The following is a 27708-nucleotide window of genomic DNA, read 5'->3' as shown; positions in this document are numbered from 1 at the left end:
ACCATGGTGGCAGCAGCATGGAGCTCTACCTTCTTACTCTAAAGTAGCACAGGTACCCTTTTGCTTAGGAGGCAAAAAGGAGGACAGCTATTGAGCAGAGTACCTGACCATGTCTGTCCTGTGTGTCTCTAGTGGATGAGAAATGGTTTAAGGGAGGGAAGAAAGGGAGCCCCTGAAATATCTAATTTCTGCTCATCCTAGCTACATTTCCAAATAAGGCACAGTTTTTAATGTTTAGGAAGACAGAGGAAAGGAAATCGGAGAAAAGGCACAAAGACGAAAATAAGAAATCTGTGGGCAAATCACTAACCTCTCTGAGCCTCAGTTTCCTCACCTGTAAACTGCAAAAGGCATACAAGGTATTAGCTATTATTATTATTATTAATGTAACGAATAGTTTATTGATTTTTAGAGAGAGAGGAGTGGAGAAGGGAGAAACACTGACGTGGGAGTATAACATTGATCTGCTGCCTCTTACACACCCCCTATCAGGGATCAAGCCTGCAACCCTGTGACTCAAAGGAAGTGGAATTCAAACTTCTGGTAATAAAGAGGAGCATTTGCAGGCCCAGGGCAAGAGTATAAATGGAGGCCCATACACCACATGTTCCCATATATAAGTTATAAAACAAATAAATTTGTTCTTCTGCCTTGACACATACACCTTTATAACAACCTAGAAGGTCAGGTTTGAGTCTGGAATCTCATCTGACTTAGAATTCTGCTCTGTAACATGATGGCTCAGGTCCACATCTGGATAGGGTCCCTATGTACAAATGTGGATACCCCAACCCATATGTCCCAACTCGGCACCACTTGCAAACATGAGTCTGGAAGTGCCCTAAGCAGTCTGCCCGTGGAGGATGGACCTAGGAAAGAGCCTGACCAGGCCCTGGTTGCATGTTTGAGCCCATTTAGGCAGGAAATTCAGGAGTCCCAAGTACGAGCATGGTCCAGACAGGGGAGGAGGTATGAACTCCAGGCTGGCAGGTCCCCTTGGTCCTATAGCCTCTTTGCACTGTGGGATGGGGGTACAAGTGGATCTATGGGTGGTTTAATAATGACAAGAGCTGCCCTGGCTGGTGTGGCTCGTCCCATGCACCAAAAGGTTGCTGGTTCAATTCTCAGTCAGGGCACATGCCCGGGTTGCAGGCTTGATCCCTGATAGGGGTTGTGTAAGAGGCAGTAGATCAATGTTATACTCCCACATCAATGTTTCTCCCTTCTCCCTTCCTCTCTCTCTAAAATCAATAAACTATTCGTTACATTAATAATAATAGTAATAGCTAATACCTTGTATGCCTTTTGCAGTTTACAGGTGAGGAAACTGAGGCTCAGAGAGGTTAGTGATTTGCCCAGAGATTCCTAATTGTAAGCCCTGTACTCTGGCTCACCCGTATTTCAATAATTGTGGTGACTAGTCCTTACCCAACAGGGCAGAGCCTAAGTATTTTGAGCAGCAAAAAAAAAAAAAAAAAAAAAAAAAACACACACACACACACACACACACACACACACAAAAAAAAAAAAAAAAAAAACACAAGGAAAGGAAATTTTCTAACATCCTCACAAGAGACCGTGGGATAGCCATTAAACACAGCGGGGGTGGCACTAACGGCCTGGCACATTTTGACATTTGACTCCTGTTTCCTTCCCACATAGGTTTGTGAACAGGAGGCAAGGCACAGACAACCCTCTTCTGAAAGACAACTTGGATAAAGTAAGGCCGACTTCCACATTCTTACCTCTCAAAATGGGACTAGAAAATGCTGTCAATTTCAGTTTTTGTTTCAAAAAGGGTTGCTGTTTGGTAATGGCTCATTTCCCTTTTTGAATCTCAGCAAAGACTCAGCAAAATGAAAAAGTTACCACCACCTCAGCAGCTAATGAGCTGCAGAGAACAGGTAGAAGGTGTGACCCGGCCCCTAGCAGAAGGCGGCCCTGCACCCCCACCCTGCTGTGCCCCAGTGATAGGAATGCCTGGGAGGAGTGAGACCACAACTTCCAACTTGTCAATTCCAAGCTGTGGGCTGGGACTAACATGCCCCTCAAGCCTTATCCTTTCTCACTCAATCCCCCCATCCCTCCTGAATATTTATGGTGAAAGGAGCAGGTGGTAAATGCAGTTGAGAATAAAGCCACTGGGTGCCAACCTTGGGGGCTGGTGGAGAAGATGAGCTTGGCACTTAAAATGCAAAGGCTCTACCCTAAATCTGTGCACATTTTTAAGAACGATGAGTGAGTCCACAATGCTTTATCTACTATAAAGATTTCCCAGTCCTGATCCTTCAACTGGAACAGAGCAGACGGAGCCCTTGTCTCTCTCCCTGGGCCAGATGTGAGCTCCTGACGAGCCCTCATCAGTCTTTGGTGGTCTAGCATGGTGATTTTCCAAGTGGGGTCTGAACTTACAGCCATCTAGGAACTGGTGATTAGCACCAATTACACACCAGGCTCAATTCTAAATGCTTTCTATGCATCCCCAGATCCGAGACCTGTCCTTCAATTGCCCCCATTGTCAGATGAGAAAATAGAGGCAGGTTGAACTTGCCCATGGTCATGCAGCTAGAAGTGGTGAGGATTCAGACATAGGCATTGTGGCTCTGGAGGGCAGACCCTAGGAACCATCATAGGACAGGAGGGAATCTGTGCACTTGGCCACATGTCCATGATGAAGGTAGGACAGATGCTAGGTGTCCGTTTTTCCAGCTGAGGCTTGGGGAAAAAGTGAAGTGGCTTGCCCAGAGGTCAGGGTTTGGGGCACAGCTTGTTCTGGGGTCTCAGATTTCGTTTTCTGCCCCATGCACTCTGTCCTAGGTCAGGTGTGTCTGGGCAGGACTCAAGCAGGGGCCTGGGCATCAAAGGACAGGCATCAGACTTGGAGGTGCTGGCCCAGACCCTGGGGCTGGGGAACCGGAAAGGGGTGGGTACTAAGCACTGGGTGCAGGGTACAGCCCACCACAGGGAAGGAGTTGGGCATCGCAATAGGCTCTCCGTGCAGCAGCAAAAAGTGGGCGGAAAACACATTTGTTGAGGATCTGCTACATGCCAGGTACTGTGTATACAATACCGGGGCCTACTGAATCCTTACAACAGGCCTGAGGCTTCTCATTTTAGAAATGAGAAAGTGTCAGCAAGACTGGGCCAAAGTGACCCAGCTAGGAGGTGACAGAACCAGAATTCCAACCTTGGTGTGGGCACCTGAAACCTGACTGCCTACTCCTCAACCCCACACTGTAAGTCCCGGGTTCCCTCCAACTTCCGGTCAAGGGCACTTCTCAGTGGAGTGCACGGGGCCCGTGGGTCAGCTGGCTGGAGACTTGTGGGGGCAGAAAGCATGGCCATCAATGCTCTTCTTTGGGGTCAAGCCCACTGCAGCCTGAAGTTGAGGTCATCCTCTCAGGCTGACGCGCCTTCACACATCCCAAGTGGCGGACACATGGGTGGGAGCAGAGGCTGTGCACTGTGCCCTTGAGTCACCCTGCTGCGAAGGCTGTGAGACCTGGTGTCATTTTGCCTATGTGGGCTGGGGATTGGGCATGACTGGGTGTGGCAGGCTGGTCACTGACACAGTGGTCACATCAGGACTTTCTGTCATCCCCTTTCCAGATGAGGAAATATGCTCAGAAAGGGCATGTGACTCATAGCCAGTGGCTGGTGGGGCTGGGAACAAGGCTTCCTTACCCCCAGACTGTGTTCTGTGTCCTGCAACCCCACGTCCTATAAGTCAAGCAGCAGCAGCCATGCTGGGGCGACCTCAGTGGCAGGGGCTGGGGTGGGGAGGAGGGAATGTGGGACCCGGAGGGCAGGGCCTGGAAGCAGCCCCAGATCTCATGCCTAAGGAGTGGTGGGAGTGGGTCTGATGTGGGCCCAGGATCAGGACCCACGGGGGCTCAGTCCAGCAGGGGTCTGGCCAGCGGCTCTAATCAGATCAGCTCAGGCCAGAGCCAGTGCCGTGGGCAAGACATCTACTTGGCACAAGACTCCAGGCAGGCCATGGAGTTAGGAATAGGAACAACAGGTGTCAAGAACCAAGAAGAGAATCAGGGCTCAACCAGGGGAGCAAGAGAGCAGGGTGGGTGAGAACTTATGAGTTTAGGAAGATCAGGTTTGATTCTTGTCTGTGCCACTTAGGAGCTGAGTGACCTTGGGTAAGTTACTTAACCTCTCTGAGCCTCACTGTGCTCCTCTACAGATAGGGGAAATCATGCAGGTAAAGCACCCATCACAGGGTAGAATTAGGCAGGGGTCTGGGAAGCTGGTAGATAGACTTCCCTGGACCCTGGTCTGTGGCTAGTCCCTGCCTCTGCCTGCTGGTAGGGCTGAAATTCTTTCTGGGATCCTGCCAGGGTCAAAGCTGGACTGGGAACTGGACTGACCTCAGCCAGTGGGTGGAGGGCAGTAGCGACTCTGCCATGGGCAAAACTGGCACTAACAATGCTGCCACCAAGGAAGGGATGAGGGTAAAATGGATTCTAGATGCTTTCTCTCAGAAATACCACAAAGATGAGACAAGCACTGGGCTTTCAATTAAGGCCCACTGCGATAAAGTCTCTCTTCTACGTGGAGTTCTCTGTAAACGCATTACATGCCTCAGAAGCAGGGGTCCTGTGGTGACCTCCTACATCCTGTCCAAGCTGATGAGGATGCCCCGAATCTTCTCTGGGGAGCAACAGGTTGAAGTCAGCAAAATGACGGGTCTTTGCTAATAAAACCCACCCCTGGTTCAAGTCCCCTCACGTGCCCATGCACGTAGGAACAAGCATTTCCCACTAGTTGAAGTCAAATCATTTGGCTGCCTCTGACTTTCTCTGTTGAATAAAAGGAGGAAAAGGAAAATGTGTATGGCCTGGAAATTTACAAGGGCATGGACTAAAAACTGCCACTTGGATTAAATCCAAGAACTAATAGACAAAGGCAACTTCCCCGAGATCCCCCCACCCCACCCAGCCCACCTCTCTCGCTGTAAAATCCCCTTCTCTTTAGCAAGTTCTGTTCACTCCCACAAACATGTGAGCTAGTTCCCCAAGCTAGTTCCACGAGACTTGAGACCCACAGCAGCCAAGCCCCATGAGCTGCTACGACAGTGAGGGGGGACAACGATGCCCGAACTCCACCGCCTGCCCTCTGCCAGGAGATACATTTTTATTTTCTTTCCTCCCTCCCTGGGAAGGAAGGATCCTTTGTGAAAGCCTACTAAAGTGAGCAACAAAGAACAGTGGGCAAGGAAGCCTGAGAATCCCCCCACAGCCAAGCAGCTGGCCCTCCCAACTCAGAACAGCCCTGCTCCCCAGTGGAGCTGGCACTGCTATTGTCCGGTCACCTCAGCTCCCCCAGCGCCGCTTCATCATGCTGGCCACCTCCTCCCCTGTACTCCATGCTCATTTCAAATCATTTAATTAACAAGGACATCTCTACTTCTGAAAGCTATTCCCCTTTAACGGAGCATGCGAGACCCCCACTCCTCCTTAGCTCCAGGGTGGTCCCCGTGTCTGAGCTCAGAGACTGCTGTTTTACTTGAAAGCAGACATGCTGCCCATTCGTAAAACACCTGAGGTTGAAACGAGTCACCAGCCAGCAGGATGCCCCAAATGATCAGCCGCGCTCAAGTTGGTGAAAAAACCCAGGGGGAGGTTTCAGGCTCCTGCAAGGGGAGGAGAGGGGGAGGAATTTATTTTAAAATGCATTTAATACCTTTTTTAAGGTATCAAGTTTCAAGAAACCTTTCAAGCATGTCCTCCTTAATTCTCTGGCCCAAGAAGAGGGAGTGTAGAGCAGCCTGAGATGCAGAGAACATAAGCTGCTGCCACTGGGCGTATTACCAACCGCAGCCCAGTTTAATCAGTTGTCTGCAGCAGCGGTTGCCAACCGGTGGCCTGCGGACCACTGGTGGTCCGTGAGGTCCAAAAGATTGGCGACCGCTGGTCTGCAGGACATCACAGAGCCAGAGCTCAGAGGAGCGGGCTGATTTATGGCTCAAGGGTTGCCACTTCTTAGGGGCAAGCTCTCTGTTCTTGCTGTAGGACTCTTGAGAAAGAACTCCTGGTCTGATCTAGTTCCTTTTCTCTCTCTGATTCCCAAGCCAGCCTGCTCCCCCAAGGAACAGCCTTGCAGAAGCCTTCAAGGAACCTGAAAACAATATAAATGACTACTCATGTCAGGCGATCACAAATTGGGGAGGGGAGGGGCGCGGAACACGAGGGTCACCTTTTGAAAAAACAGCTTCAAAATACACGACCACCTGAGACAAAGCAACATTCTGTTGACCAAAGCTTCAGAGCTCTACTGATGTTAATAACAAACAAACCTGTGAAAAGTGGAGGGGCTAGCAGCCCCACTCTGGACGAGGCCCTGAGCTGAATACCTTCTGCCTCTCCATCCATTCTCCATCATCTGCGCCTGCTCCTTGGCTGTGGTACAGGCCACAGGGACTGGGAGTAGAGCGAAGGAGACGAGAGGGAGGGAGGGAGGGAGGGAGGAAGGGAGGAAACTTACCTCTTGTAGGTCATAGCAGGTTAGATGTGCACCCTGCCCTCAGCCCTATACCCACTTTTCAAATATCTCAAATTAACCATTTTGAGTGTGTTCTTTCCTGCCAAGACCCTAATACAGGCACTTCATTAAATATCCAGGTATTTATTATGCCCTTGAACCAATGACTATGTTGTAAACATCAGTGTCAAAAGACCCAGCCTTGACCCAGGCCATAGACCACTTTAAAGAGCCCTGTTTGAAAACATAGGCCTGACATGCTTGGTCTCCAGTCCTGGGAAGCTTTCTGGAGCCCAAGTTTAAGGAATGAAGGGCTCCGGAAGGCCTCTTTCAGGTGTCCCAGTCTGGTGGGTGGGTGCTCTCTCACCCCCAGAAAGCAGGGTCTGCACAAGCTTTGAGTCTTGTACCTAAAGACTGGCCATCCCATGGGGACTTCTTTTCCAGGGGGACCCCTCCGGTTAGGGAGGGTTGAGAATTCCCACACCTTGCTGTCAGCTGGAAGGAGCAAGGTGGGGAGTTGGCACTTCACTGAGCTGAACACTGGCAACACAGTCCCTAACAGGCTCTACAGAAAGGCAGAATGCAACCTCAGCTGTGCCTGTGGCTGTGTCTTATTCAGATGTCTTTTAGTCTTCAAGTCTCAGGAGCGTTCTGTTAAGGTGTCTGGAATGTTTCTGCCTGGCACGGAGGCAGCATGTGCCACCAGCTCTCTAGGGACAGATGAGGCCCAGGGTGCTCTGCTGTCCACACTGAGCGCAACTCCAGCCCTCCGGGCAGGTCCTGTCATCTCTCCGAGCTCCCAAGCAGGGCTCAGCACCGACCCTCTTGCCACTGCCCCCTCCTAGATGAGGTGCACAAGCAGGGCCGAGCAGGCTGAGCCGAGTACCAAGCCCAAGTACATGTAAAAGGACATCACCACCCCTGTGGCCTCAGCCAGTTCCCTGGACACGAGCTTCGGCCCGTAGATGAGGGCCAGGGTGCTGAGGTAGCCATTGCTGAGCCCCAGCAGGGAGCTGAACAGCACTGGGTAGATGTCGGACAGGAAGACCACCGTCTGCAGGTGGACACGGGGCTGGTAGTTGCAGAACACAAAGAGGGGGACGAGGCCAGTCCGGAGCAGCACCAGCCCAGGGAGCACCTTACTTCTGGGCCCTGGCACCTGGATCCAGGCTGTGATCTGCCGGCCACACAGGTCAGAGAAGTTGAACAGGAGGAAGGCAGTGAGGGGGACGAAGAACTTGGTGGTCCACGGCGAGCCCGAGTCCTTGTCTAGAGACTCGATGTTGGTGGAGACGGCGGGGAAGATGACACTGGTGATGAAGAGGAGGTAGATGACACAGAAGCCCAGACCAGCTGTCTTCTTTAGGATGGGGCGCAAGGGTGGCGTCGGGGAGAAGCTGGGTCTGGGGGCCGCCAAAGGGGCACTGGGGGAGTCCTGGCATGGCTGCTCTTCACCAGAATACACGTGGGAGGGCCAAACAGGCCTCATGTAGTACCTGCCAGGGGAAAAGACACGTGGTCAGAGGGCCCAGAAAGAAAACTTGGGATTTCCAGGGACAAGGCAGAGGACCTTTAGGCCCGGCGTGCAAAGCCCCAGGATGCTTTCAGGTGATGTGCGTGCCGTGCCGCAGGACGGCGGGAGGGGAGCTGCAGTGCCGGCCTGCCTGTCCGGGTGCTGCCTGAAAGGCTGGACTCCATCAGCCTGCTGTTGTGGAGTGGTGGCCATACCCGGAGATGGGGCAGAGGAAACCATCTCTGGCCACCATATGGTGAGCCTGGGCTCCAGTCTCAGCTCACCTGTTTTTTTTGTTTGTTTTTGTGTGTTTTTTTTTGGGGGGGGGGAGGGGTGGAGATAAAATAATACTTAAAAATAGAAATTTTTGAAATTATAAAAGTAATACATGCTCGATGTCATGAACCCAAATAACACAGAAGAGAAATGACGTAGTAGAACAAGACTTCTCACCTGTGGTCTCACTCCTCATAGGTACTGATCATTCAAAATCTGGTGAATATTGTTCTACATGTGCAAACACCCCCCCGCCCAAGCCCAGTTACATTTCTTAAGCAAAAGTAGCATCAAACGTACATATTGTAAAACTTTCCGCAACAGTCCAATTCCTAAATATATAAAAAATACATCAAGTAACTGCCTGAATACACAATAACTATTATGTATAAATGCATACATGTAATTGTCTACAGAACACTGTGTGGCCATTTTTCACATGAGGACACAGGGCTCTATGTGTCTGTTGCATTGCTGCATCATGTTTTACCATATGAACATACAACTCGCCTGCTCCCCTGCTGCTGGATAAGTAGGTTAGCTCCGGTTTTTCTCTACTACAATAACAGTGCGATGAATACCCTATACACCAGTCCTTGCGTGTGTAAGTATTTTAGTAGGGCAGGTTTCTAGGAGAGCAACTGCTGGACCAAAAGGTTTGTACCTTTAGCCCAGCTGGCGTGGCTCAGTAGTTGAGACCCAACCTATGAACCAGAAGGTCATGGTTCGATTCCTGGTCAGGGCACATGCTAGGTTGTGGGCTCAATCCCCAGTTGGGAGCATGCGGGAGGCAGCCAATCAATGGTTCTTTCTCATCATTGATGTTTCTATCACTTTCTCCCTCTCCATTTCTCTCTGAAATCAATAAAAATATTAAAACTTTGTCAAATATTGATGAACAGGTAGGACTAATATATCTCTGCTCTGTCTGACCCACCTCCTCCACCCTTTTAATCTCTCTGAGGGCACCTATTTATTTCTTTTAAAAAACTGACCACAGTTTATAATCATTGTGTTAGTTTACTGGTTTATCTTCTGTCTTCTTTAATAAAAGACAGCTCTCTGGGGCAAGGACTATGTTTGGCCTTTTCCAGCTAAGCCTCCAGGCACAAAATAGCCTTCAAAATGTAATTTTTGAAAAAACTAATAAGCCTATAAAAATGTCTTTTCCTCCATATCCTCAATACTGAATATGATCAATCTTTTCCATTTCTGCTACTCTGATCAGAGAAGAAAAGGCGTGGGTCACTTTGCCTTGCTGTGTGACCTTGTCTGGGTCTCTCAACCTCTCTGGGCCTCAGATTTCTGAAAACCAAGAGACATGGGCCAACTGTATTAAGATACCTCTAACTGAAGGCTCAGTGTGCTGGTGGTGGTGGGAGAACAGCAGCGTGGTGATTGCTGGGTTCTGATTTCAGTCCTACTCTGCCTCCCTGTGTGATCTTAAGCCAGGCCCTCCCCTCTTTGGGCCTCAGTTTCCTCCTCTGTAAAATGGGTTCTGCAGCTATGAGCTTTTGAGATCCCTGCCAGTCTCCTCATCCTAAGAGCCTATAAATAACAAGCAGGTCAGTGGGAAGATTCCTTCCCAGAATCACATTTTCATGCGATGCCCAGGTGGGAGCTTTGGCCTTGAACCCCGTCTCAATTTACAATCTCTATTTAGGGAAAGAGATCTTACTTTTCCCTTTACTCAGTGTCAGGTCCTCACCCGAAGTCTGCTCTGAGGAAGCTCCCCACCAGGTTCCTGTGGTTGAAGCTCTCTTCCTGAAAGTTCTTCCAAATCTAACAGGCTCCTCTTAGCCTAGCAAGGTCACCAGCCTCCAATACTGCACAAGGCTCAGTTCCTCCTGGGGGAGAAGGGGCAGCACCCCCCCCCCTTTTAAAAAACATCCTTTTATGGATTTATAGAGAGAGGAAGGGAGAGGGACAGAGAGACAGAAATATTGATGAGAGAGAGAAACACCGTCGATCAGCTGCCTCCCATACGCCCCACACTGGGGATTGAGCCTGCAACCCGGGCATGTGGCCTGACCGGGAATCAAACCATGACCTCCTGGTTCATGGATTGACACTCAGCCACTGAGCCACACCAGTTGGTCAGCACCTCCCTTTTAAGTAAGATTTAGTCTGAGTTGCCCAGGAGCACAGCTCCATCCTCAGATGAGCTTCTATAAACCCAAAGGTCCTGAGCAAAGTGTTAATCAGCAGAGAAATAGGAGCTTCCATGGGACAGCATGGCCCTGGGTGCTGTCCTCACATGTTCAGCTGGGCAGGACTTCAGCTGTCCAGGGGAATCTAAAATCCAGGGTGCAAAGCCCACACCCCAAATCCACACTGTCCTGTTTGCCTGAGACTTTCCTGGTTTCAGCACTGAAAGCCACTCACCCTGAGAACACCTTCGGTCCCAGCAAACAGGAAAGGCCGGCCACCCCGCTGGAAACAGTCCCACACAAAGCATTCTGAAAACAGGGCATGGGACTCCACCAATTTAACCAGCAGTGACAAGGTGCCGGGCAGTGTGTGGGGTGCTGGGGGGCCAGTGAGCCAGCCAAAGCCCAGGAGTCACAGGGACTTCCTCATGGACACACCTGCAATTTCTGACGACGGCCCAAGGAGCAGGAGGGACAGGCAGCTCATGGGTCTGCAGCCCCTGGGGGACACAGTGTCAGGTTGCTCGGGCCCCTTTTATCCTCCTGAGGCCGCTGAGGTTATGACAATCCTCCGATGGGGAAAGCAACTTGCCCCAGGAGAACTGGGGTTCTGGTGATGAGGGAGATGACTCTCACAGGGACAGGAGGAGTGAACGATGAGGACAGACCCTCGAAGTCACAAGCCAGAGCTACGACATGTGCAATGGAAAGAATGCAGCTCCGGAAACATCTCTGGGTTCACACCCCTGCCTGCAGCTCACCAGGTGAGCAAGCTGGGCATGTCCGCGAATGCTGCAGAGCCTCAGTTTCCTCATCTGCAAAGTGGAAAAATACAGGAACAACTGCACACGGTCTCCATGTCTAATAAATGAAGAAAGCGTACAGTGAGTGGCCTAGCTCAGTGCCATCACACACAATAGGTCTCCTGTGGAACAGGGCAGGGCCGGACCTGACCTCCCCCAGCTCTGCTGGCTCACACACTGGACCAAATGTCAATCACCTGGCCTCCTGCCTCAGCTTCTTCACCGGGAAAATGGGGGAAGCAATTCCTGCCTTTCCTACATCGAATAAGACAATGGATAGGAAAATGTATTGAAAAAAACATGAGAAAAAGTTGAGGTTTTTTTTTGTTTGTTTGTTTTGTTTAATCCTCCTCCCAAGGATATTTTTCTCATTGATTTTTAGAGCAAGTGGAAGGGAGGAGGAGAGACAGAGAGAAAGAGAGGAACGTTGATTGGTTGCCTCCTGCACATGCCCCGATCAGGGCCAGAGATGGAGCCTGCAACCCAGGTCCATGCCCTTGACAGGAATGGAACCCGGGACCCTTCAGTCTGAGGGCCGGCGCTCTAACCATTGATCCCAGCTGGCTAGGGTAAAGTCGAGTTGTTTTTAAAGAATGACAGGAAGCAAGAAAGAAAAAGAAATGAGACAAAGCAAAGGAGAGACTCAGGGTGGAGAGAGGCCTTGAGAGACAGTGGTTAAAAAGACAGGTTTGGAGTGGGGTTTGAATTCTGATCTGCTGCCAGCAGGCTGTGCAGCTCAAGCTAGTAACTCAAGCTTTTCGTGCCAGGTTCTCTCACAGGTGAGTGGTAACAATCAGGATAAATGGCAGTGCTGCATCCTGCAGGGAACAAGTATGTGAGCCTTAAATGAGAGACGAGCCACTGGGCTACGCTGAGCACAATGCTGGGGCAGCGGAGGTGCTCCTGAATGAAGCTATTATTCATCATTCTCATTCCTCAGGTCCCACTTCCACCGCCTGCCCTCTCTGTCTGAAAACTTGCTGACCTCTCACATCCACTGGCCAGCCAATTTATTGAGCAACTACTATGAGCACAGCACAGTTCAAGGCATCAGGACACAGCAGTGAGCAAAATCTACACAATTCTGCTCCAGGGAGCTCACCCTCCAACAGGGAGATGGGCAGTAAACAAGGAAACAAACATACCACCTAATTCTATGAAAGAACATCAGTAAATATAAGAGACAGAACCACATAAAAGGGTGAACTAAGAGAGTGCAAGGCGGGGCCTCACCTGGCGTACTCCAGCCGGGGCAGCAGCAGGTAGAGCCCGATGCAGAGCCCGAGGAAGATGTCTGCAGTCAGAAAAAAGGCCAGGGTGCTGTCCGTCACATCATTGGACAATTCCAGGTCCACCAAGGAGGCCACGGCACTGATGGTGCCGCCCATGGCTCCTCCTGCAGGGAGCACAGGACGTCAGGGAAAAGGGCAGGGGCGGGTCCATCTTCCCTGCATCTCAGGCTGCCTCCTCTCTGCTCAAGTTTAAAAGAATCAAAATAGTTTCTCCCTGCTGAGGCCAATGCTGCAGTTCTGTGTCCTGGCTCCTTGGCGGCACGGAGGGGCTCTGCAGCCGCGAGCCCTCCAGCTCTAAGCCGACAGCAGTTTCATGTCCCTGATCCAGGTTCTCTCTGATGGGCTTGGAAGAGGCTGCTGTCTGAGGCGGGCAAATGGCCTCCAAGATTTTGCCTGTTTTCTAGTTTCACCTCTGACCCTTGACCCTCCATATCTCTCTCTCTCTTTTTTTTTGTGTGTGTGTTTTGAATTTTAGAGGACCTTTATTAAAGCTGGGAACCGGGAAACAAGAAAGGGCTGGGGAAATGGGCCGAGGTTGGGCTGCGTGGCTCACTAAGAAGTCAGGGAAAAGAGGGCCTTGGGGACAGGTTCAGGGGGTTTGTCTGGAATGAACTGCCACTGCCCATTGCTGCCCTGGTTGCAAGCCTCGTGGGGTCTCGTAGAGTTTAGGAGATGCACGCCATGGGGAAGAAAGGGGCGGGGGCTCGGGCATGCTGCTTGGAAGGAGAACACACCCCGCCATCTCTCTTTATTGCCCTTCCGGTGGGGTCAGAAATTTTAGATGAGGGGCATGACACCTCAGAGAACTCCTCTTCCGCTCAAACCACCCACCAACCACACTGGGAGAGAGGCTCAGGGGATGACCAGCACAGCCCTCCCGCTGCCTGGGAGCCAGGCTATCTGACCTGGGCAGCCCTCACCCGTCACCATGCCCCGGTGCCGCCCACCTGGACTCAGGAACTTACCTGGCACCCCAAGGCAGCTTTGGCACCATGCATGTGTGAACACATGGGTGCATGCATACACACATACCCTAACACATACACAAACACACACACTCACACGCTACCACACACATGCTTGTACTCTACCACATACACACACATATCCACATATCTACACTATCTTTCATGCTCACACACACACTACACACATACACTATCACATGCATGCTCACACACTCTATCCCATGCACACACATAGTAACCCATAGTCATATATATACTCACACACATATCCCATCACACTCTTACACACATTTACACACACTCACATGCAACTGCTCCACCATATGGAATGTTCTCTCTTGCCAAGGGCTTTAATCTGTGGCCCATGTGACCATGTGGCACCTTTCACTGCTACCTAACAGAGAAGGCTGCAAAACCTGGTGGACCCAGAGGTCCAGGACCCAAACAGATGTATGCCTGACCCTCGACTGCCATTTGCTCGTTGTGAGCTGAGTGCTGACATGACATCCTGGAGCCACAGTTTGCTCACAGTTTGCTCATCTGTAAAATGGGGATAACAGTACCTGCCTTACATGGCTGCTCTGAGCATTGAATGAAATGATGTTGGGAAAGGGCCCCGCACAAAGTAGACTTTCAACAAATGCCAGTCCCCTCTTTGCCATGATCATAGTTATTTTGGGGAAAAGGAATGTGTCTTTCTTTTCTGTTGAACCCTCCAACTTTTACTGGCCCAGAATCAGCAGTTATATGTGTTACACATGTGAGCAGGTCATTTACTTCTCTCTGCCTCTGTTTATGTGCCTGGAAAATGGGGCTAATGCTTGCCCTGTCATCCCATGAGGCTGTAGTGGGGGGCGTGGGACAGTGAATAGAGAAAGCACTGAACACAGACACAACCATCGGTACCAGTTCAGTCAGTGTCTGGTGACTACATTAAATCGACTGGCTGAATGAGTGAATTTTTAAAAATATATTTTTGTATTGATCTCAGAGTGGAAAGAGAGGGAGAGATAGAAACATCAATGATGAGAGAATCATTGATTGCCTGCATCCTGCACATCCCTTTCTGGGGATCGAGCCACAACCCAGGCATGTGCTCTTGACTGGAATCGAACCCATAACCCCTCAGTCTGCAGGCCGATGCTCTAGCCCAGCCTTGGGCAAACTATGGCCCACGGGCCAGATCCGGCTGTTCTATCCGGTTCTCTTGCTCTCCCCTCCGCTCCTTTACTTTGAATTTATATTAGTTCACACAAACACTCCATCCATGCTTTTGTTCCGGCCCTCCGGTCCAGTTTAAGAACCCATTGTGGCCCTCGAGTCAAAAAGTTTGCCCACCCCTGCTAGCCCCTGAGCTAGGCCTGAATGAGTGAATTTTTATTCTCAAGGAAGCAAGAAGTGGCTGACTGCAAACAGCAAACAGCACACTACCGTGTGTAGGGTGGAGTGCTTTGCCACTGTATTAGGCAGCTCTGACCAGGCACCACTTATCTGCCGGGCGTTGCACAGAGCAGAAGTGGGAGCGGGACAGTCCTGGCCCTTGTCCACCATAATGCCCATCATCACTGCCTCACCCACGCTCCACCTGACACCTCTGTGGCTCTGCACGGAACGGCCCACGGCACTGATGGATGACCCCAACCTTGTCAGCATGGGCTCTATTAGTCACAGGCTGGGATTCGAAGGAAGGCAAAGAAATAACAGTTAGCATAGTGATTAAGAGCACAGACTCAAGAACCAGAACATCTGAGTCCAAACCTGGCTCTACCACTCTGGCTGTGTGAGCTTCAGCAAGTCACTTAACCTCTCTGTGTCCCCCGTTCCCTCATCTTTAAAACTGGGGATGTTAATAAACCCCACCTTTTAGGGTTGTTATAAGGATTAAAAGTATTATTACATAAAAGTGCTCAGAAGAGCACCTGGCACAGAGAAGTACTATATAAATCCTCTCAGATTCTCAATTAGGTGTTTGGCTATTTCTGTCCTTCCTACATCAAAGCAGCAACAACAGGGTAAACCCTTTGCCAAAGGCTGCCAACTTCTGAGAAGCTGTAATCCCCACCTGGGCGTTTTGTAAGAACTGGGGTTAAACTCAGTAAGACATTCCCCGGCTGCCCCGAGGAGCAGATCTAACATCACTGCCTATTGATTTTCCTCTCTCTCTCCCCAAGTCGTAGGAAATTTACAATATTATCATCAACAACAAACCAGGCCTCAGGGAGCTCATCCTTCATGACTCCCTACTTTTATCTCATCAGTTATGGAAATACATGCAAATGAGGGGTTTAAAAAAAACACCAGTGTGGAACGGATGAATTGTTCCTTAGATGCCTACATGGACAGAATTCACAGATGGGCTCCTCTGGACGAAAAACCGGGGCTGGTGAGGTGGCACTGGGCCCTCGGGGAAAAGTGGGTCCTGGGGACTTTCCAGCGTGATGGGCGCCCACGGGGCTGCGCACAGTGACGACAAAGGCTCAGGGCCCGGGGGAAGGAATACGGAAGTGTGAGTACGGGGTTTCAACACTTTTTCAAAACTGGACTTTCTGAAAAGTTCAGGGAGCACCCATTCCCTTCTCTAGAAGATTCGTGGGTGGCCAGAGGAACCTGAAGGGCTCTTGCCAACATGAACGGTGTGTTTGGTCACTGGCCCCTGAGGGGTAACGGGCATGGTTGTCGCTTTATTGATAATACATCTTCCAGCAGAGGGAGGGAGCTGAGGAGACTAGAGTTCTCTCTCCGCTGGGGATGACAGGGTGATTAGGTCCAGCATCGGCGGCCATTCCTCCAGCCTAGGCATGCCCTTCTTGAAGCATTTCTCGGATACACTGATTGCACTCCAGAAACTTAACAGTGGGTCCATTCTTATTTTATTTTAGGCCCAAGGGCACAGACTCAAGAACCAGAACATCTGAGTCCAATCCTATATCAGAAATAGCATTAGGTTTGAGGCCACATCTAACTCTGATCCGTGGACAGTAGCTGCCTCCCGGGCTGTGTTGAGAAGGATTTAGAGCAAGCATGTCAAACTCGAGGCCCGCGGGCCACATGCCTCATTTATTTGGCCCGTGTTAGCCTTTGAGTTTGACATGCTTGATTTAGAGGCTCAGGAGGAAAGATCCAGATCTATTAGTGATGTCTGGCACTGGCGTGGGAGTGGGAAGGGGACATACCCTTGCCGAGGTATTTGTCATCCCTGCCACATATGACCTGGCATATTCGCTATGGGCACACAGTGGGTTCTTTGTGAAATTCTTCTCCAGTGGGCAAATGCTCACAGCACTACTTCACATGACGGGGCGTGTGGAGATGCCGAGCAGAGCAGCTGTGCCCCCAGTCTTGCTTTACGGGGTGGTGGTCTCCTCACCTGACCCAACTCCTTTTTATCTTGTTGGGACATCTGGCTGTCTGGACCTCAGCTCTCACCTGATATCAGTGCCTGGGAATTCCTCATAGGGAAGGAGCCCGTCATGCCGAAGACGCTGCTATTGAAGACGGTGGAGGTGCCACTGAGGATGGCCATGCAGGCGATGGTGACAACAAAGAAGCTCTGGGTCCAGGAGGAGGTGTCCACCTTCACCAGCACGGTCATTACCACGAAGATGGCCAGCATGACAGTCAGCGAGGCCAGCACACGGACATGAATCGGAACTCTAGGGTGAAGATGCAGAAGTGGTTAGAGACCCCCTCGGGCTCCATGCCAGCCCGGGGGTGGTGGACATTCTTAAGGGAAGCAGGGGGGCTCAGTGACTGGGGCTGTCCATCTGCAGTTCGGAGGCCTGGGTCTGAATCCTGCCCTTCCCAGAGCACTAGCTGTGTGGCCCTGGATAAGTGACTCAATTGCTCTGGTTTCAGCTTCTGCATCTGTACCACAGGGAGGGGGCTGAATCTACCTGCAGGAGTGGCTGTGAGGATCTCTACAGGGGTGTGTGCAGAGTGCAGAGGGCAGTGTCTGGCTCAGAGCAAATGCTCGGCGGACGCTGCCTCTTTCTGTCTTGCTGAGAGGTTCAGGACAGAGCATGAGGGCTCTTTGGGCAAGCCCCCTGCTCCTCCTGCCACAGGGCTGAACTCCTGCTGACTTGCTTGTGTTTACAGAGTAGTAGTGGGAGAGAAAAGAGAAAGAAGGAACACATCATCACTATCATTGTCACAGCAAACACTGGGCACTTAACTTGTGTAGGTACCCTACTAAGCGTTTTCTATATGCTAATGCTGAATTCACATACCAGCTCCACAGATAGGCACTCCTACCTATCCCACAGGTACACATAAGGAAACTGGGGTCAGAGAAGCTGAGGAACTTGCCCAAGGTCATTAGGCTGTGAACCCGGGTCTGGCTACAGTCTGGTCTCAGAATAGACACTTCAGAGCCTCCCCTGGAACAAAGGAAACACGGGTGGTCCAGACAAGTGGCCAGGCAGGACTCTCCTGGGATGCACTCCCTTGTGGGCAGCACCTGAGGCCAAGCTGTGCAGCTCAGGGCCAGCCCCCGGCCCCACCTCCCAGCCCGAATGTAAGGCCTACTCTCCTCCCAGCCCCCAACCTGCCAGACACTGCCCTTCAGGGAGAAGAGGGAAGGCTGACTCACAGAAATTGCACATTCTTATTCCAGGGAGAAAGAACATCATCTAAAGAGGCTGCTTCAAAAAAATAATAATAAAGAGGCTGTTTAAATCATCAGATTAGACTAAGCTTTAAATCGGATTGGAAGTTAAGTTAATTTTCCTGCTAACCAGTGGGTGAGGGCTGGGAGAAAAGCCAGATTCGTTATACACAATTTCTTTTTTGACCAAAAAAAAAAAGATTTGAAAGGTAGAAAGAAAAAAAATGTACATAAATAGGTGTGAAATGATGAACATGAAAAGCAAGAGAAAATTTTCTAAGTGCTTTTGTGGCCCCAGGCTAATCTGTTCCCTTCTGATCTGGCTGAAGGAGAGGTGCTACCTCTGCTTTCTAAGGCAGAAGGAAGCCCAAGAAGCGAAGGGATGGTCCAAAGTCGAGGTGTAAGTCTGTGGGGAGCTGGGACTAGAACCCGGGTCTGCAGAGCCCCAGTGGCAGCAGGGCCTGGAGACAGACCTGACTGTAGCTTCCCAGGTGAAGAATGAGAAAATCCTTCTCGTGTCTCTATTGTTTGTTACTGAGAGTGCCAACTAACACAAAGAGGCAATCAGTGTTTCCAGCTGGGGAGCACATGCTCAGGGTGCCCGCCCATGTGCCCACCCTCTTGCTAGGAAGCAGGCTGCAAGTGACAGGTGATTAACACCTGCTAAGAGCAAACTTCAACCAGTGCCCAGGAAGGGGGTGGTTAAACACCCCAGCTCCCTCCCTCGGGGTGGGTGTGTGCTTCACAGGAGCCCAGAGCTTCCCTGGCAGGTCAGGCGTGGCACACCCCTCGGGCATTCTTTATTGCCTGCCTTTCCTTCCCGGCCTCCCTTCCCCTCTCTCCTACCTTCACCTCCCAAATAAACTACTTCTAAACTAAATCTTGTTCCAGGGTCCATTTCTGGGGAACCCCACACTAAGACTCATCTTCCTGGGGTCTGCAGGGGTCTAGGCCTGGGCAAGAGCTGGTGGGCAGCCAGGTGGAGCACCTGAACCCCGGGGGGCCCTGAGCATCTATGTAAGTGCACACAGGTGCCCTGGAGGCTGGTGGTCAGGCCTTACCTCTGATGCGTGGGGTGATCCTACACACTCAACGCTGCCACACAGTGCCCCCATCCTCCTCCAGCAGCTGGAGCTGCCCTGTTCACCCCCAAAAGAAGAGCCAGCAGGAGCAAGAGACCGGAGATCTGGCCAGCTCTGCCACCGACTCACTGTGTGACCCCAAGCAAACAGACAACCTTTCTGGGCCTTGGTTTCCTCATCTCCAAAAAGAAGAGGCTGGATAAGATAACATCCAGTCCCTTCCAGCCGGTGATTCTAAATCTGAAGACACCCAGTGGAGAGAGAGGCTGGGGAGAAATGCCCAAAGGTGTTAACAGTTCCTTGGGGCAAAAAGAAGGAACAGGCAGACCAGGAGGTATGTGAAGCTACACAAGAACAGGGCATATCTAAGCTGTTATCCCGAGGGCTGGCACGGGGCCTGGCAGGCACCTGGCAAATATCAGCTGGATACACAAGTTGATAAGCAAGGGTACCAGCAGTGCAGGGGCGGCTTCCACACTTGGCCTGAGCCTCCCAGTCACTCTGCCTCTTGACCCCTCAGCGTGGCAGGGAGACAGCTGTGAGCACCTGCAGCGTTTCTAGCGGCCTGGGGATAGCTTCTGCCTCTACCCACCTCCTCACAGACACTGCAGGACAGTCCACCTCAGGAGCTCTGGGGCCTCGCAGGAGTTCCGTGCCTGTCACCACACCGTACGTAGCTACTTGAACAGGACGGCTGCTTTGCAGTGAGTTGGGGACTTCTTACCCAGCACCCACAGGGTGAGGAGGTGGGGGAAGAGTCAGGGATGAGGAGGTAAATGCCACATGCATTAAAAAGCAATGCAAGCCACCTTTGCCTCCACCTCCCCCTAAGGCCCCTCACCTGCACGGGTCTCCTCCTGGCCTGCTAATTACTGGCTACATAACCCCTTCTCCTCCATGGGCCCCAGGCCCTCGGGACCTGGCCTGGGGCTATTTTCAATGCTCATACAGCTTTAGGATATGTGCTAGTGCAGCCTGCCCCACATACACTAATGGGGCGCGCTGGTTCCACTCTCTGCTTTTCCCATCCTGGGCAGGGAAAGTGGTCCAGGGGATGGTGATGCTGTTGGGATTTTAGGGAAAGTCTTAACAAGTGTTGCCCCGGTGTGGGTGGTTCTGCGCTGGGACAGGGGAAGGCCGAGATTGCTCCAGCCCCTGGACCCGGGGCAGGTCACAAGGATCTGAGACATGGAGAGGGTTGCCAGCTGTTCCAGTCTGGCTGCCAGCTCCCCCACCCCTTGCTTGTGAGGCTCGGGACCCCAGGGGACTGATTTCTTCACAAATCTCCCACATGTAAATCCTCCTCATAAGTATTTATGATGCTGCGGATTGAACATAATAAAAAGCTCGGCGATTATGGATGAGCCAGTCAGAGAAAGCCAGGGTTCTCCAGGAGGAGAGTAAATGAGACATTTCACTCTCACACAATAAACAAAAAACAGCTCAGCCTCAAACCACCTTCCTGGGGAGTCTTGGGAACACTCCCACATTGCCCTCACCCCTCTCCCAGGGCCAGCAGAGGGCAAGGCCAGGCCCAGGCAGGCTGGACCTTCTGGAGGAAGCCTGAAATGCTCAGCCCTCAGAGCCAGCTCTCTGCCCAACCCGGGCAGCCCAGGGTCCCCACGGCAGGCAGACCCAGACCTTCCTAAGCACCTCCCTCTTTCCAGCAGCTGGAAGCCAGGGCGAGACAAGCCCTCAGGTGAAGGGTCTGAGGTGTGGCTCTGGCTGCAGGGAGGGGCCGGAAAACCTGGGGAACTAGGAGGTAGGAGGCCCGGAGGTTCTAAGCAGAGATGTGCGGGAGAAGGGTCCCAGTTCCAATGGTGGCTGCACCCTCTTCTCAGCCATGGGACCACCTGTGAAATAAAGCAGGAAGTTTCCTGTTCTAGGCTGTTGCCAGGATCAAAGGAGGGAAGGGTGTTCAGAGTGCTCAATGCTCTTCCTGGAGAGCATTCTATTCCCCCAGGGCCCCGAGAGGACCTTCCCTGCCTCTGCTGACCTGGCCCCAGGATGGCTCCTGACCTGGACTTCACAACCCTTGGTAACAAGTAATGTCACAGCCGCCCTCCTGGGTTGCTGCGCATCCTAAGTGATACAACAAGGGGATCTCCAGGCATCACCCCTTGTTACAGTTCAGCTAGTGACTCCAGATCAGGAAGGGAGCAGGAGCGCTCACTTATGTGCGCTTGGGGCTAGCCCAGCTGCACAAGCCCCTGTCCCCAGGGCCGGCCAAGTGAGTGGACACAGAGGATCATGAGAGAGGCCTGGAGAGGAGAGAGGGTAGTGAGGAGCCGAGGGACTCTCCACATGGGTCTGTCCCCCTCCTCTTCCATCCCCTTCCTGTCCTCATGCCGTCTCTTTCAAGTCACTGCTAGGGACCTAGCTGTGCCTCCAGGGGCTGACAGTGCTGAGGGAATCCCTGGCTCTGCTCCTAGCTCCATTCCGCCACCTCCTCAGGGCTCGGGTCTCTGGAGGCTGCACCCCCACCTCCTAGGACACTGAAGGTAGCCCCATGTGCCAGGACAAGGGCCCTGAGGCCACCTGAGCACCATTCTCCTTCTTGCTCTTCCAGGCTGCACTTAAGATGGGTGCAAATTCTTCAACATTCATTCCATTGAGAGATGGGGTCTCTGTCCCCTTGAAGCCAGTGGGCTCTGTGACTGCCTTGAGGAGTGGATGGCGCAGAAGTGACACCATGTGACTGCAGAGAGGAGATTACGAGTACCACGTGGCTTCTGCCTTGTCTCTTGAAGCACTTGTTCTTCAGCCACAATATGAAAAGCCCTACTACCTGAGGCCAACCTGGGAGAGACTACAGGGAGAGGGGAGCAGAGGGGAGGGGACAGGAGTGGAGGACAGGAGCCCCAAAGGAGGCCAGCTCCAATCCCAGCTGTCTGCAACCACATGAGAGACACCACGTCAGAATTGCCAACTGAGCTCGCTAATTCCCAGAATCCTGAGAGATACTAATTATCGTTACTGCTTTAAGCCACTCTGCTTTGGGATAATTTTTACACAACAGATCGTTGGAATGGCCCCATAGCGTAACATGTTTGGAAAGACTGGTCAGTGCAGGCTTAGCACACATGAAGCACATGTGCTGCCCTCTCGTCTCCTGTACTCAGTGATGTCTATCACTAATCCATCACAGCACACTCCCCATGGCAAAACGTGCCTTAGATTCCTGTTCAACCAGAAATCCAGGCAATCACTACAAATTGAGCAGTTAGGTAAAACAGGTTTGCCATTAGAGATTTAAGGTTTCAGTAGGCTGTGCCCCAATTCAGGTTTCTGAAACATGACTGACGTAGCCGCTGTTATCACCTAGCGGTAACTCAGGGGAAATCCAGAGGCAGTTGCTAGGGCTATTGGCCTTGTAAACCGAGATTGAGAATGGATGGCAACAGCCACCCACCCAGTGGGGTCTAAGGGTCATGCTATTGGCCTGGCTGTCCCCTAAGTCACTCCTTCTTCCATGGTGCATCCAGATGGGGTCTCTCTCCCAGCCCCTCACTAACATAGGTTGGAAGTTCCCCACTGATCCCTTTGTGAGTAGTCGATACACGAGCTGGTGTTACCAGCTTAGCACCGAGCAGTTAGGTGAGCCAGTCCCACACAGCCAGAGCCAGACTCATGGGAGGCCAGGCTCTTCCCTTCAAGCTGCTCTCAGAAATGCTCGGAAGACCAGCTTCCACAAGACTTGCTTCCTGGTCCCGCCTCACCATCCAGGTGCTGTCCTTGGCTGCAAGGCCTACAGCCAGGGCAGCTGTTAATAGACAGGCTCCCTGGAGAGGAAGATGGAAGAAGACCCACTTCCCCACGCCTCCTGCTGGCTGCTGATGCCATGTCACAGTGTGTGGCTCAGAAAGTCCGCTCCCAGGCGGGGCCTTCCACCGGCAGGGCCTCAAGTAGCTGATCTGGCTTCTCAGTCTTCATGGAGGAGTCTGAGCTGCCTGCCTCCTACCTTGGTGGCCACCATTTAAGCAGGCAGAAAAGCAGCAGCTATGGACAAAGGGAAGTGGAAGAGGCAGGAAGTGAAGGTTGTGAAGGTCGGGCTTGAGAGAGGGAGGAAAGTGCCTACCTGTTGACAAGCAGGAAGTTCGCCACGAGGCACAGCACGGAGGGCACGGTGGAAGCGATGGAAAGGTAGCTCTCAAAGTAATTCTGTAAGCACAGAAGTGAGGAGGCCGCTGAGGTTACTTGGGAATGAGGGGAGGGGCCCCACCAGAGCATAGAGACAGAGTTCCTGTGGTGGGCTTCTCCCTCCCGTCTTCAGAAAACTACAAGAGATGGGTAAGACACTCCAAGATGGCATGGTCCTGCCTTGCAATTAAAATGATAATCACAGCCCTTGTGGCCCATGAACCATGAGCCTTAGAAATAGCCTTCCTCCTCTGAGGTGCCACCTCATTGTTCCTGCCCTGCTGGTCCAAGGCACTCAGTCAATTACATCTTGACACAGTGGCTGGATCATTCCACTGGGTCACTCAACACACAGACACCTATATGAGCCGTGCTAGGTGCTAGGGACATAAGGAAGGAAGAAGCATTGCCCCTGCCCCAATGATCTGCAGGCTACACTCCCCCTATTCTACCTGTCCCACCTGTGGACGAGGCAAGGTAAACAGGACTCAATGTACGTCTACAAAGAAAAAATTTGCCCCATCAGCCTTCTTAGCCCACTGCCAAACTCCAGAATTACCCAAACAGGCTTTGTTATGACTCAGCCACATGCTCACATTCTTGCAACCAAGTGAGGCCTCTTAAAAACATACCGGGCCCTGATTCCTGCGGGGAAATGTTGTTCTGACTCTGGATTAGCTCCGTCAATAGAGTGGCTACTAAATGTCAAAGCCATTTGGGGAAATGGCTCCTAGACTGGCCAAGACGAGGAAACTGGGCATTTCCTGGAAGCAGCACATGGGCATTATAGACAGAGAGTACATGAGCCCACAGATGATAAAGAATTCCAGAGCAGAATGTGCTGGAACCTACGGCTACAGAAGCTGTGCGCAACCATATGTGTTTTACAAAACTCGGAGAACTGTCACTTATTAGGGTGGATTTTGCTGTGTGCACATTATCCCTCAATATACTTGTCTAAAGAAACAACACTGGCCCTGGCCGGTTTGGCTCAGTGGACAGAGCGCCAGAACTGAAGGATCGGGGTTTGATTCTGGCCAAGGGCATATGCCCAGGTTGCAGGCTCGATCCCCAGTGGGGGCGTGCAGAAGGCAATGCATCAATGATTCTCTCTCTCATTGGTGTTTCTATCTCTCTCTCCCTCTCCCTTCCTCTCTATCTAAAAATCAATGAAAACATGTTTTTAAAAGGTTGAAAATCGCTGCTAGAGAGCATAACAGGTGCTCAGGCCCGTTAAGAGTGGAGTGTACCACTGGGGGTGTAAGACAGAGTGAAGGTTTTTTTAACATCTCAAAACACCACAGGAAGTGACGTTAGAATTCTGTGGCTCCCCCCGACCCCAAATCAGAGGTAGGAGCAGTGTGTTCTAAGGGAATTCCAGATAGGGGAGTGGAATGAGGGGGCTAAGTACTTGAGGGAATGGGAATGGGGTGTGGGTTTGGGGACAGGTCCCAGAGGAGGTGGGATTTGAGTCAGACCTTGAAACAGAGGGTCAGATCTTTCTTTTCTGGGAATTTCGCTGCAATGGAGAGGCCGAGAAAGACAGATGTCATAATGGGCTCCTCCAGTCTGAAGCACAGACGCTTCCAACGTCCCTTTTTAAGTCTGCAGAATGCTTCTGGTCATTGAAATCTGCACCCTGAATGCAAGGGCATGGCAGCCTTGCAATTAAAATGATAATCACAGTCCGCGTGGCCCATGAACCATGAGCCTTAGAAATAGCCTTCCTCCTCTGAGGTGCCACCTCATTGTTCCTGCCCTGCTGGTCCAAGGCACTCAGTCAATTACATCTTGACACAGTGGCTGGGCCTACGTGAGGCCAGGCAGGCAGGCGGGAGAAACGGAAAAAGGCCCAGAGGAACAGCTGGCTGCAAATGGGGGCCAAGACTGCCCCGATGCAAGCCCCCAATGAGGCGCCCTTGGTTCCATGGCTGCTTATTCCCAGGCAAGTCCATGCAGGACCATCACACGGGATGCAGAACCTGTCTTTGTCTTTGCGAGCAGGCTCAGCTGCCTGACGTTTTAGGAATGGGGATTTCTTCGGTAACTGGATGTTCTAGTATATTGATAAACAGAAAATTTGGAAAGCTTAAATATAGACAACTGAGTAAGGCTATGTCTCCCTTCTGCTGACTGAGCCCATTTCTCTGCTTAACAAAGAGCAGGTGGGGGTAGAGGAATGAAGATGGGAGTGGGCAGGCAGAATGGACCTGGGCCATTTTTCCACTGGTACAGAGGAAGCTGCAGATAGTGATGTAGGTTGGCTCAGCACATCCCTTGGGGCTTTTTTCTTCAACCTAATTCCTGGCATAAACATGTGGTGTTTTTTTACTTATTTGCTGCCTTTGCTTGTAAATAGAGTTCTAGCAAAATGAGGTGTGGTGGGCAGACTCTTAAGGTGGCCCCATGATCCCAGCCTCCTGTGTTCACGCCCTTGTATGATCCCTTTCACTGAGTTTGGACAGGACCTGTGACTGGATTCTAACCAGAGAAAACAGCAGTGGCGACAGGTGCACATGATGCTGTGCGTGGGACTATGTTACATGAGATGGTAGCACCGTCTTGCTGGACTCTTTTTCCTCCCTTGATGGCTAGGAGGCGGCAAGTGGCTATGCTGGGGAAGCCCACGTGGCAAGGACTCCAGGCGAGACCCCTAGTTGCTGAGAATGGTTTCTGGCCAACACCCAGGAAGAAACTGAAGCACTCAGCCTACAACTGCAAGGAGCTGACCCCTGCCAACAACCCAAACCAGCATGGAAACGACCTGTTCCAGTCCAGCCTCCAATGAGCCTTGGCCATTGAGACCCCAAGAAGGACCCAGCTAAGCCGCACCCAGACTCCTGGCCTACAGATACTGTGAGACAGTAAGTGTGTGTTCCTTTAAGCCACTAGATTTATAATATTTTGTTAAGCAGCAATAGATTCCTAATTAATGAGAGTTTCAGGTAGCTGAGTTCCTACTAACCAGGGTTTTTCTGAAATTGCAGCCTTCCTGTTGCAATTTAAATTCAGTTCCTTGCCCTGGCCCATGTGGCTCAGCTGGTTGAATGTCATCCGCGCTCAAAAGGTGGCAGGTTCGATTCTGGTCAGGGCACATACCCAGTTTACAGTTTAGATTCCCAGGGCATGTGCAGGAGGCAACTAATCTATGTTTCTCTCTCACACACACATATTGACAATATTTCTCTCTCTCTCTCTCTCTCTCTCTCTCTCTCTCTCTCACTTTCTCTCTCTCTAAAATTAAAATCAATCAACTCAAGCCATAGCCAGTTTGGCTCAGTGGATAGAGTATAGGCCTGTGGACTGAAGGGTCCCGGGTTCAATTCTGCTCAAGGGCACATGCCTGGGTTGCGGGCTCAATCCCCAGTGAGGGCCCTGCAGGAGGCAGCCAATCAGTGATTCTCTCTCATCATTGATGTTTCTATCTCTCTCTTCCTCTCCCTTCCTCTCTGAAATCAATAAAAAATATTTTTTTTAAAAAAATCAATCAACTAAAAAAAAGAATCTCTATTATTTAAAAAAAATTCAGTTCCAACTGATCGTGATCTTTTATTCAACCTCCGGCCAGACAAGAAGGCCAGTCTGTCTGCCCCTTTAAGCGTAACAAAGGCTACGCATGCTGATTACATCATAGCCTTTGCTCACTAAGTCCTTTGCTGAAATTAGGATCATTTGTGCAAGTGGCATGCACTGATTTCAAGAAACTGAACTGAGTGTACTACCACCCTGGATCTGCTCACCTCGCCTGCCCCTCAGGCCTCTGCCTTGCAACTTGGTCCCATGGTGTTAAAGCCACTGCCACCGCTGCCCCCACAGCGAAACACCCCTGTGCCTCTGCAGTGCCTGGGCCCCACCTGCTCCCTGGTGGCTGGGGAGGGGCCAGGTGACACTCTCTGAAAGGTGAGGGAGGCAGTCTCGTGAGGTAGACTTTGACCAGCAAGAGGCAGGCGATGGGGAAGAGACAAGAGAGAAACTGCTTGCCCTTCCTCTCCTTCAATAGACTCTTCCAAAACGTGGTGGCTCCACGTGGCATCTCTGGAGACAGTCCGTGTGTCTGAGCAACCAGCTGTGTTGGTTGCGAAGCTGTGGCCAGCCAGCAATACCACAGCCTGTTTACTCTCGTCCATGCCGGCCTCACTTCCCTCTCCCCACACTCTTACTTCCCCACGACTCACTCCCTGAGGCGGTATTTGCACAGAGGTGTTCTCAGGCTCCTTCGTAAGAAACGTCCCACAGCGAGATCTACATTCAATCCTTGATTCTGCACTTTGCAGACCTGCAGCTGGCATTTCCCGCCTGGGTTCATCGGCTTTGCTTCTAGGAGTGCTGGGGCTACCTTCTCCCATCTCACTCAAGGAAAGAGAAAGACATTTGAATTCTGGTTCAAAC

The 27708-nt window shown here is 51.5% G+C and overlaps 1 protein-coding gene across 1 annotated transcript in view; it reads right to left on the bottom strand.

Annotated features, from left to right (window-relative positions):
- Window positions 1-6618: 6618 nt before the first annotated feature.
- The window catches only part of SLC29A3 (solute carrier family 29 member 3), a 43499-nt gene continuing 22409 nt past the window's right edge, over window positions 6619-27708 (bottom strand). Inside the window, exons 3-6 of the mRNA XM_080642038.1 lie at window positions 23258-23340; window positions 16921-17147; window positions 12468-12630; window positions 6619-7988 (exon numbers count right to left, since the gene is read on the bottom strand). Coding sequence (XP_080498164.1) covers window positions 7334-7988; window positions 12468-12630; window positions 16921-17147; window positions 23258-23340 — 1128 coding nt within the window. The 3' untranslated portion in view covers window positions 6619-7333. The remainder of the gene's footprint in view (window positions 7989-12467; window positions 12631-16920; window positions 17148-23257; window positions 23341-27708) is intronic.

The sequence above is a fragment of the Plecotus auritus genome (assembly GCF_963455305.1).
Source record: "Plecotus auritus genome assembly, chromosome: 9".
Taxonomy (NCBI): domain Eukaryota; kingdom Metazoa; phylum Chordata; class Mammalia; order Chiroptera; family Vespertilionidae; genus Plecotus; species Plecotus auritus.
Note: the sequence above shows the minus strand (reverse complement) of the source record. Positions and strands in the feature narration are given on the sequence as shown.